Source organism: Colias philodice, chromosome 22, assembly GCF_061535455.1.
Source record: "Colias philodice isolate Cphi_HAF_F1 chromosome 22, ilColPhil1 Martin Lab GWU primary, whole genome shotgun sequence".
Taxonomy (NCBI): Eukaryota; Metazoa; Arthropoda; class Insecta; order Lepidoptera; family Pieridae; genus Colias; species Colias philodice.
This window is the reverse complement of record NC_143107.1, coordinates 5,909,275-5,921,228: the sequence shown is the minus strand read 5'-3', so window position 1 is coordinate 5,921,228 and position 11,954 is coordinate 5,909,275. Positions and strand designations below refer to the sequence as shown.

The window sequence follows — 11,954 nt, the reverse complement described above, 5'->3', positions numbered from 1 at the left end:
AAAGCGAAGCAGCAATGAGCAAAGTGGATGTAGGCTCATCTTACTGACGTATGGCCTTCATTATGGACCAAGGAAATGTATTGATGGATAATTTCGGTCGCCATACGAGAACTGGGTCAGGTTGTACGAAAAATCTATGGATAGTGGATATAATTTTGTATACGTTTTAGATGTTTACTATGTTTTAGATTTATGATGCAGTTTGTTTAATGTTTATGTCCGAATTTTACATTTTGTAGATACGTTATTTTAAAACAATGTTTATTTGGAAAAAAAAATATAGCTTTATAGTCTTTTGAAAGTTTGAGACGTTCTACGTCAATTTTGGGTTGTTTTTTAATACTTTTGGCTTAAAGCGGATAGATAAGTTTAAATTTTTTTTTATTTAGAGTGAAAACATGATTAAAACAAAGATTAACGCTACATAAAATAACGGAAAAAATGTAGGTTTCATCTTATCTGTATTCATAATATAATTCAGTATCACATAAACGGCTTATTATTACATAAATTGTATAGGTACTTTATACAATTATTAATGACATTAATAAAATACATTCTCATTAATTTACTATAAAATACCCTTAAATTATCCACAATTTCACAATCCTCTATAACATTGTCGATGATTTTGAAACACGGTACAATATTCTGCGACGGGTGAACGCGTATTTTTACTTCTTTATGGTGCTTACAAATGGGTCGAAGATATTGCCCGTGCTGTGTTATGAACGGTTTGTATTTGTTATATATGTTACGGCTAAAGGTAGGTGAGAACATAAACTTAAGATTAGCCGGCTAAACTTAGGTTTATTTTCGACGAGGTGTTAATGTTAGTTTGTTCTATCTTTAGCCGGCTAAACTTAAGTGTAACCGCAGGCCCGTGGCTAAAAATGTCGGGGTGGGTAGATTTGGTTACTATAATACATGTAAGGAACAGGGCGAGTGTTTTCTGGCACTTCGCCGGCTGCTGCCGCAGCACGCTCGCTGCGCTCGCTCGGCTCGTGCGGGTCTTAAGAGTTCTAACCTAACCTAACCTAGCCACCAGCTTTCTGCCCTGAGTCGGGGTGGGTAGATTTGGTTACTATAATACATGTAAGGAACAGGGCGAGTGTTTTCTGGCACTGTGCGGGCCCCTCAAGCCCTCCACCGGCCCGGCGCTAACCAAATCTACCCACCCCGACATTTTTAGCCACGGGCCTGCGGTTACACTTAAGTTTAGCCGGCTAAAGATAGAACAAACTAACATTAACACCTCGTCGAAAATAAACCTAAGTTTAGCCGGCTAATCTTAAGTTTATGTTCTCACCTACCTTTAGCCGTGACATATATATCTCATATTTAACCTTTATTATTATATATTATGTAGGTAGCGTTTCTTTGAGTTTGATTAAGAATAGAGAATTAATTATGTAATGTGACCATATTTCCTGCAAGTTAAGGAATCTAGAAATAATTAAATGTTGATATTTTAAACAAATTTCTCTAATCTTTATTGCACTTATAAAGAGAGAAAAAATACAATAAGTTAACTTACAAATAGCTAAAACTAAGTGCAATTGACGGTCTTTTCGCTTAAGATCGATTTCTTCCAGACAACCTTTAATACATAGAGAAATAATACAAAGCATGCATCGTTGGTTGTTTTACTAGTGATGATAACTTGAAAATTACTTTAAGTGCAAAAGCTTAGAAGCAACAGAAATTGAAGAACTTACCTCAACAATAATTAGTTAAATAAAAAACAAAAAGACAATAGAATTATGGAAGAGCATAAATAATAGGGACAATTCTATTAATGTATCGGATAAAGAAATTGCTTATCCGAAACCATTTATTTAAACGCACAAACAATTAATTACCTACCAATTTATTTCGCTCCCGCTACTACACTTTTAACTTTATCCCCCTTTAATAAGGTCTCAAATGCCCTGAAAACATTAAACTGTCTCTTGGCAATTTAATCTGTTCATGATTGATGAACCAAGATTCGATTTGAATAAAATCTTTTTGAACTTTAACGACATCAAATCCAGCGAGACACAATCCGTCATGTCCATTTAAAAGGACGTCTTTTGAACGACCTTTTTCTTTGAATTGTATCCTTGTCCATTATTTAAGGATTTACTTAATCATTTGCAAGAAAGGATTGTATATTGAACGATTGGGCTGCGTTTGCTTCTTATTGTTTCCAGCGTGATGTTCTTTTGTACACCTTTTTGAAGTGAAACTTCTTTAGGCGCGTTGAGAGTAAAATTTCAAGATCGCAATGGCAATACCGTCACGTCATGGAGAAAGGCAATGATTTTTTTAAAGTTAAAGTGAAGTCCTATGTCCCCTAGTGGGGTAAGGGGCAGATGCATTATACATCTGTTTCACTTATCCATTTTCTTTAGGGACAAGTAGGTGATCAACCTTCTGTGTCCTACCAGACCGAGACATTTTTTTTCTTCGTCTCCACCGGGAATCAAAAACCCTTGGGTGTTAATTTATTTATTTAAAATTATATACCCATGTATGTTTATCAGCCATCTGATTTCCATAACCCAAACAAAAGCTTAGTATGGGATCAGATCGTGCCGTATGTGAAAATTGTCCTGAAATATTTATATTTAATTTTTATTTATTTATGACGTCACATTGACGACAGATTGTTACAATGGTACATATATCTAGTTTAATAGGTAAGTTGGTGGTTGTTCAGAATTATAGATCCCCTAATGTCCCACTTGAGTGTTTGCTGTCCTGTTGTAGAGATTAATGTGTATGGGAGGGCCGATGCAATAATTCGTAAGTTCGTGAATTAATGGGATTTGCCATTCTATAAACTGCTTTCCGAATCGGTAAACTCTGTGATGATTCAAAAGTGTATAGAAGAAGTCTAAATGAATAAAAATGTTTCAGTTTTATTTTACGATTTGAGGAAAAGGGATGTCAAGTTTTCTATACATAAACGATGTATTTGCCTACGATATTTTTGAAGTTATGTAATTGTTGTAATTATATTATATTAAAGAGAAAGATCGCGTAAACGTCCCAACTCCCATGCTATTAAAAAAGTAATATTGTAACTTTGTGTATAACCTACCTATTCCTTTGATTTATCGATCTAGAGAATCAGAAGTTTTATAACAATATTTATAGTTTACTAGCGGTCCGCCCCGGCTTCGCCCGTGGTACATATTTCGCAATAAAAAGTAGCCTATGTCCTTTCTCGGGTATTAAAATATCTCCATACCAAATTTCATGCAAATTGGTTCAGTAGTTTAGGCGTGATTGAGTAACAGACAGACAGACAGAGTTACTTTCGCATTTATAATATTAAGTATGGATTTAAAAGGAACACAGCAATTTGCTATCCAAAAAGGGAACCAGGTTTGGGACTTGGGAGTAATATTGCAAAGACGAGCATGTGCTATTTTTAGAAGTAATGGAACACGAAATGAAATGTGGTTTTCATAATTGTTATTCTAGGGACCATTAAATACGTATATAGTGTAGAATTAATCTTAATACGAGTCCTTGAGACCAAGCTATTAATATAATTGAATATAATATAAGATTGTTACAGCCGACCAAAGTGAGGAGGAATAATAGTTAATTATATTCCAATTTAATTGGCACCCCTTTGCGGCTACTCCTATATTATTTGTTATGGTGAAGCATTCTCATTTACCTTCCTTTGATAAATAACCTAATTAATTATGTGCGGTTATCGGGAATTTTGAACTGTGTCTGGAATATCTTTTATATAAAAACTAGCGGCCCGCCCCGGCTTCGCCCGTGGTACATATGAAAAATAGATGTTGGCCGATTCTCAGACTTACCCGATATGCACAGAAAATTTCATGAGAATCGGTCCACCCGTTTCGGAGGAGTATGCAGACTAACATTGTGACACGAGAATTTTATATATAAGAAAGATGAATCGCAAAATGTGTTGGTAAGCGCATAACTCGAGAACGGGTGGACCGATTTCGATAATTCTTTTTTTATTATATTCCTTGAAGTACGAGGATGGTTCTTATGTAGAGAAAACGTAAATATGTACCACAGGCGAAGCCGGGGCGGACCGCTAGTTTATAATAAAGCTTAGCCAATTATGTAAAAGACTATATTTTTATTTTAACACGTTGTCGCTAATAAAATTGGAACACGTTTTCTTCAATTACCTACTGGGTGTTAATTAAACATTATTTGATATTTCCAAAGGTTATTTTAAACACTGCATTATAATAATTTCAATTCGATTCGAATTGGTCGTCTAGATTGTTCCTACTACAAAATATAACGATGATTTATTAGAAAATACATTACATAAATTTTCATAGTGATAATAACAGTGATATCCAAGTGAGAATCCTTTAGTTTATTTTATAAAAAAAATACAACATTAGTTAATTCAGAAAACAATAGATAAACGTTCTATAATTTCATTAACAATATTTTGTATCTAGCAGCTTATTTCTAAATTTAACCATGCGTTTTTATTAAGGTTTAAGGCTCATTCATCTTTTAATAATACACTTGTATGTTTGCGAAATATCTTCAATTAATATGTTATAATTATATAATTACTTATTTCATTATCTCCACGAAAACTAAAACTGGCTATTTATCAACAAATTAAGATATCGCTTTGATATGAAAATTATCCATTCTTGCTGAATGATTTGATTGCATTAAGTCATGCCGAAGGTAGTGGCTGTATTCGCCCTTATAATTCTATCCCTTACCGGGATAGAATCGGCGAAGATCCTGGCATGGTTTCCAACACCATCAATAAGTCATCAAGTGGTATTTCGTCCCATCATCCACGAACTAGCAAGACGAGGTCACCAGGTAGTACTGATCACTACAGATCCAGTACCATTAGATAAGAGCCTCGCAAATCTAACCCAAATAGATGTCCATGACGTATCATACGCTCATTGGCAAGAAATGCTTATAGACAAGAGACTGGACAAGCAACAAATGATAGCACAAATCAGAGCATTCATAGAAAGATTCACAATTGTGTTCGATAAACAAAATGAAGTACCAGAAGTGAAACGGATTGTGAAAGAAGAAAAGGATAGCTTTGACTTGATAATCACTGAAGCGTGTGTTCGTGTGACTGGCGCGTTGGGACACCATTTCAAAAAACCAGTTGTCCTAATAAGTTCCTTTGGCCTAGTGGCTATACAGTACAGTGCTTATGGCGCTCCGTTTCAACCATTCTTGTTTCCAACACCTGAACGGCAAAGGTTATACAATTTGACGCTTGCTGAAAAAGCTACAGAAATTGTAAGTATGATTACATTAGGTGCTATAGTGAGTACAACTGAAGAATACGATTACCAGATAATGAGGAAACATTTTGGTGAAGATGTGCCAAGTTTTGATGATCTGAGTAACCATGTAAAACTGCTGTTGGTGAATGAACACCCACTCTGGGCTGATAATCATCCTGTGGGACCTAATATTAAATATATTGGAGGTGTTCATCAGAAACCGCAAAATGAATTGCCAAAGGTAATAATTACGTTTAATAGATGCAATTTAACATTAATAATGAAGTAATTTCTTGTGCTTTTGATAACGTTTTCTACCATTTGAACTTAATGCATACTACGAGTAATATTTTGTTATTTAAACTTCTACATAAATTTTTAGTGAATAAATGAATATACAAAAATATATCTAGTCAAAAGCTTTGATATTCTTGCTTTGATATCATGTACTTTCTAAACTTCCTTTCTCTTTCTTACTTTAAACCATAAACAAATTATTATAAAAGACAATTCTTCACAGGACCTTAAACAATACCTGGATTCTTCCAAAAACGGTGTCATATACATAAGTTACGGTACAAACGTGAAAACTTCTCTATTAGCACCCGAAGTTATTGATGCTATGATCAAAGTGCTTTCTCGATTGCCATACGACATTTTATGGAAATGGGACGAAGACCTACCTGGTAAACCAAAGAACATAAAAACAGCGAAGTGGTTCCCGCAAGCAGATCTTTTGAGTAAGTAGCAATGGAAAATATGTCGTGATGTTAATGAAATAAGGCGTAAATTAGAATGATAGAGTAGATAAAATGAAGTTTAATTAGAGATGTTAATACATGCAGGTAGTTTTGGTGATCAAGGAAATTTCAATGGTTCTTAATGAGTACCTAATAATGAAAGCAGATGAAGTTCACGCAATTTCAAGGCATAATTTCATTTGAAATTTAAAAAATATAATATATATTTAAATTGGAATTGATAGCAAGCGCGATGTAATTGATTAGAATGGAAATTATCTGTGACAGAATTGGAGCAAAACCTTGAATTTTTATCAGCACCATAATAATTATATCATTAATCAAATTGATAAAGGAATCGCACCTGCTGTTTCGTAATCTATTTTTAAAACGGAGACAATTTTTATGATGATATGATGTTAGAATAATAAAAAGGCAGTGTTTTTGTACTATATTATCTGTGTCTAATCACCATAAAAAAAGACTAGCGGTCTGCCCCGGCTTCACCCGTGATACCTGTTAACGTTAACTCTCTCCAAGAACCATCCTCGTACTTCAAGGATTATCAAAGAAAAACGAAATCAGCTCAGCCGTCCTCGAATTAGAACATTTGGCGATTCATTTTTATTATATTAGAGACTAACTGAAATATTGCACGCCTCATAAGCGAAGCGTTGAGGTGGGTACTACTGTCACTTCGCGCAAAACATCTGATTTTTAGGGTTCCGTAGCCAAAATGGCAAAAACGGAACCCTTATAGTTTCGTCATGTCCGTCTGTCCGTCTGTCCGTCTGTCCGTCTGTCACAGCCGATTTACTCGGAAACTATAAGTACTACAGTGATGAAATTTGATGGGAATATGTGTTGTATGAACCGCTACAAAAATATGACACTAAATAGTAAAAAAAAGAATTGGGGGTGGGGCCCCCCATACATGTAACTGAGGGATGAAATTTTTTTTTTCGATGTACATACCCGTGTGGGGTATCAATGGAAAGGTCTTTTAAAATGATATAAAGTTTTCTAAAAAACATTTTTCTTAAAGTGAACGGTTTTTGAGATATCAGCTCTCAAAGTCGTAAAAAGTATGTCCCCCCCCCTCTATTTTTATAACTACGGGGTATAAAATTCTAAAAAAAATAGAGGTAATGCATGCTAATTAACTCTTTCAACGATTTTTGGTTTGATCAAAGTATCTCTTATAGTTTTTGAGATAGGTTGATTTAACTGTAATTTATTATATTTGCTGCTACGGAACCCTTTGTGCGCGAGCCCGACTCGCACTTGGCCGGTTTTATTCAAACTTAAAATGTCTTTATGTATCATACATTGCACTTGTAAGATAATACATACACTGTTACACACACATATTAAGAAAAAACACTATTTTTAACGTTCATGATATTTTTGATGTCATTTTTGTTATTTAAACTAGTTAAAAAACAGTTTAAAAAAGTTCTGTCTTGGACGTCCGTGTGTCTGTATGTGCGGATCCTTTTTCTTGTTAACACGATAGCGACCGAAATACTTTACTAATCGAGTCTTTTTTTTCTCTTACGCTTGAGTGTGCTCAGGAATAGAACCCTTTTATTTTTCAGGGTCTGATTCGATGTGGTTTAATTGTTATTAAATAAACAAAAATAATAATTAATAAATATTTATTAAAAAAAAATTATGAGGCGTGCACTTTTGGATTTTCCAAATTATTATTTATTCTGTGATACTGAAGCATAGTTACCTCATAACCCCATTACTGCATTTTATTAAAATAGAACCAGGTATGAATAGAATAAGGGTACATGATAATGCAAGGTTTAATAATAGTAACTCATTCTATTGTTCCCTTGCAGTTCTTTGGTCGCCCTGTAGAATCTTTGTCTTACGTTTATTCATACGATAACATTGTTGTATGATGCTGTTATGGTACCTATAGTTACCTAACGTAATAAATATAATAATTTTTCTGAAGATAAGCTATATGGTTTCTTTTAGACATGAATTTAATCACACTGGAACGTGAACAAGGAGACACGGATACGGGTATCCTTGTTCACGTTCAAGTGTTCAGTTCCTACAGAGTATAAATCTGTATGTATAATATGTAAGCATATACCTTTAAAACTTTAAAACGTATTTTGATGCAGTTTTGTTTCATAGATAGAATAATTCAAAAGGAAGGTTTTAGTATGTAATTTTAATAGATTACACATTAAAACCTAATGGTTTTAGTCAAACCATGCAAAGCCGCGGGCGGAGAGCTGGGTAGTTGATTATATTTCTTTGGAAATAGGTCAGCATTTGTTGTCCTGAAAGACTACATCTAAAAAAAATTCAACGCAAGATTACGGAGACACTGAATAATTATTTGTTACCCAATTCAATGTCTTCTTTTAATACTAATAAATGACGCCAAATTTCAGGACATCCTAAAGTTAAGCTCTTTATAACCCAAGCGGGTTTACAATCAACGGATGAAGCGATCACAGCCGGAGTGCCTGTTATCGGCATGCCTGTATTGGGAGATCAGTGGTACAATGCAGAAAAATATGTACATCACAGGATTGGTCTGAAACTAGATTTGTATACATTGACGGAGGAATCTTTTGAAAACGCCATACAGACTGTTATTGGAGACCCAAGGTAAATATTTTGTTTATAGATAATCGAATAAAGAAATAACTTTTAATTCAACACACAGTGAGAAACCTAGACTGTTAAAAAAAGTGCGTGTGCGCCGAGCATACGTGTCAGAAGTGAAACTTCTTTGGCAAGATTCAAAGATACCAAAATCGTCGCATTACTCCTTGACGAGACGGTAGGTATTGCTATATAAGCTCTCCGGTGATATTATTATAATATGATTTTATACATATAAAAGTAACTAGTAGGTACAAGACATTTTATAATTAATTATATCCAAATGAATTACTTTTCCCTGAACTAACGATGAAGCAAGATTTCAAGAAATATGAATTGATTAAATACATTCTTACGCAGAATTTTTATCTTTTTAAAAGTTTATATTGGTCTTATTGTTACGAATTAATAAAAATCACTCAATTCGGCAGTTTCTCCATAATTATATCTAAAGTAAAGAATCGTCACTAACTAACCATTAAAAATACTGTTAAATAAACGGTCCTTTGTTAAAATTTTAAAGATAAAGTACTAAGATATCTTTTATGTTATCGATATCTTTTGTTCCAAACATACTTCTTACTATTTATAAAATTCCTGGTGCAAAGATAATACAAGCTCCAAACAAAATAAACAACATATAGATTATTCAACATCCTAAGAATGCAATACAGAGGAAGTTTTATTTGAAAAATAATAATATTTTCACAAGTACCACTGCACAAGCAAACAGAACAAATACTTTATTTCTTTCATGCTTGAATTAATGCTTGTTATTTTTCGTAAATCCCTGTGGAGAAGAGATTTTCAAATATGTTTTATTTTAAATAATGTTAATCTAGCAGATACTAGACTAATCAAAAATATAATTTATCACTTCACACAGTGGGTTGCCTGGAAGAGATCACTCTTTAGTGATAAGGCCGCCCTCTGTGCTAGTTTAGCTATAAGTTTTAGTTTTAAGTAATTTGTATAATTACTAGCATAGTAAAGTGTTCTAAATAAATAAATAAATAAAAATATAATATGAAATTGCATTAAAGAATAACAAGCATTTTCTGTTTTCCAATTTTCGATTTTTCATATTAAAAATTACTTTTTTGTTAATAATAGGAATAACAGAATAATCATTAATTGGTTATGGTTTGATTAACTACGGTAATAAATGCAACCCGCATTTAACTTTATTATATTATTTGTCGACGCCGACATTTCTTCTTCTTCTTCTCTTAATTAATGGCTCCAGTCCAAAAAAACAGGGACTCTCCCAATTTACAGTATATTATAATATGGGAGAGACAGGACCCAAATTTCAGTCAGACAGACTTGTACGGTTTTGACATAAATTAACATTTGGTACTGAGTGGAAAAATGCAGGAATTTTGATCAACTTGGAGCGGCTAGACTTCCTATAATCCTCTAAAGTTCTATAAAATTGAACAAACTATGAAATAACATTTAAAGAAAACATAAAACGATCTATTGTTATTTGTTATTTCCACATAGTCCTAACACCTATAATGTCAAAGTCCATCGTTATTATTATTTACTTAGAATATCATATAACACTGAATGAAACATTATCTTTATGAAGCAATCACGCCATGTATTAAACTGATATAGAAATGGAAATTAATACAATCTATTTTTGACGTATTTAATAAGATGTTATCATTACTACATGCTAAAATTTTTGATAAGCTTATCCGCTTACCTTGAAACAATTGACTACAAGTTGGGAAATTATTTATTTCTGTAATGTATTTTTAATTATTATATGTAATTACTTTTTTCCTTTTTAATTGACGGTGAATATTTGGTTGTACGGGATGCGTGGAAAATAGAAACATTTAAGAAAAAGACGTATTTAAAGCGAAGTGTGTAGCTTTAAGATAAATATTGGAATGATTTTTTTTGAAGTGGAACTTCTTTAGGTGCGTTGATAGTCAAATTTCAAGGTCGCGTCATGGCAATATCGACACGTCATGGAGTAAAGCGACGATTTTGGTATCTTTGAATATTGCCAAATAAAAGTATAACTCCTGACACGTAGGGTCGGCACGCACGCTTTTTTTTTTCAAAATCATCATAATATAGTAAATCGAAAAAGCTTCTTAAAATCAAATCTAAATCCTTAAATTTTTTCATACGAAATTCTCTTCGCAGTTACAAGAAGAACATGCTAAAACTGAGCGCCATAATGCGAGATGCGCCCATCAAACCGCTAGATAACGCTATCTGGTGGATAGAACACGTGATCAAGCACGGTGGCGACCACTTAAGACCACCGGCCATGGGCCTATCGTGGACGGAGTACTATGAAATCAATTTATTACTATCATTATTATTAATAGTACTAACTTTTAATATAACAGTCTTCATGGTGTTACGATTTTTATATAGATCGGTGAGAAAAATGTACACTTTTAATGTGAAAATCAAAAAGAAGTAGATTAGTTTAGTGGTAAGTTGTACATATGGAAATAAATGTTATTTATGATGCTGTGATTTTATTATCTTCTTTTGTCTTTATTTGTATTTCAATGACGGTATAATTATAGCTATAGATATTTCCCGTTCTATTTTTTAAAAGTTATTGTTGTCATTTTACTCCTTAGGCAAAGAGCTTTCGATATCAGTATAAAGTTTTTTGATATCTGCAATAGTTACGGAATAATCGCCTGTGCACACTTAACGATTACACCCGGTATATTCTAGATCTATATCGCCTATCTGGTGATAAAAATAAGGTAGAAAAAAAAATGTTGTGTGGTTTTATGAAACCACGGTAAAAGTGAAACTGTTCGAACGGTTCCGAACACTGCTTTGTGTAGCGCATGTCGCGTGACAGTCGGCTGACGAGTAGGTATACCTACTCGGCAGCCGCGATACACGCGACATGCGCTACACAGACCAAAAAGTTTGAGACGATGTAATAAAAGTTTCACTTTAATATAAGCTATTGTCATTTTATTCACATGCGCAGTTAAATTGAACAAATATTATATGCGCATTGCGCAGTTATGCTAACGTTAACTAAGTTCTAAGTTGACAAACAATCATTTATATCCATCTAGACCGCAACTTAAAAATAAAATGTTTATAATTCTCATCGTTCTGATAAAATTCTTATAAAATTAACTCAATAATTTTAAATTTTGTTGTCATTTTCCAAGAAGAAAAATATCACTTGAAATTTTGTATTAACTTTATAAATATTTAATATTTATAGAGACTTTTCGTGGAATAATATGAAGCCAGTATAAGGTATTTTTGATCTTCTAATAAGCCATAAGGCTTATTT

At 33.2% G+C, this 11,954-nt stretch overlaps 1 protein-coding gene across 1 annotated transcript; it reads left to right on the top strand.

Annotated features, from left to right (window-relative positions):
- The first annotated feature begins 4,635 nt into the window (after positions 1-4,635).
- Positions 4,636-11,150, top strand: LOC149478476 (UDP-glucosyltransferase 2-like). Its single transcript, XM_089709400.1, has 4 exons — positions 4,636-5,514; positions 5,794-6,013; positions 8,434-8,653; positions 10,817-11,150. Exons 1-4 carry the CDS (start codon positions 4,690-4,692, stop codon positions 11,100-11,102), a joined length of 1,551 nt encoding a protein of 516 aa, XP_089565526.1. The 5' UTR covers positions 4,636-4,689; the 3' UTR covers positions 11,103-11,150.
- The last annotated feature ends 804 nt before the right edge of the window (positions 11,151-11,954 follow it).

What these genes read in the sequence shown, in the direction of transcription:
- LOC149478476 (XM_089709400.1), top strand. Translation starts at nt 4,690, where the DNA reads ATGCCGAAGGTAGTGGCTGTATTCGCCCTTATAATTCTATCCCTTACC. An exon ending in CCCGCAAGCAGATCTTTTGA is followed by an intron (nt 6,014 to 8,433) that starts GTAAGTAGCAAT and finishes GCCAAATTTCAG; the next exon opens with GACATCCTAAAGTTAAGCTC. An exon ending in ACTGTTATTGGAGACCCAAG is followed by an intron (nt 8,654 to 10,816) that starts GTAAATATTTTG and finishes TTCTCTTCGCAG; the next exon opens with TTACAAGAAGAACATGCTAA.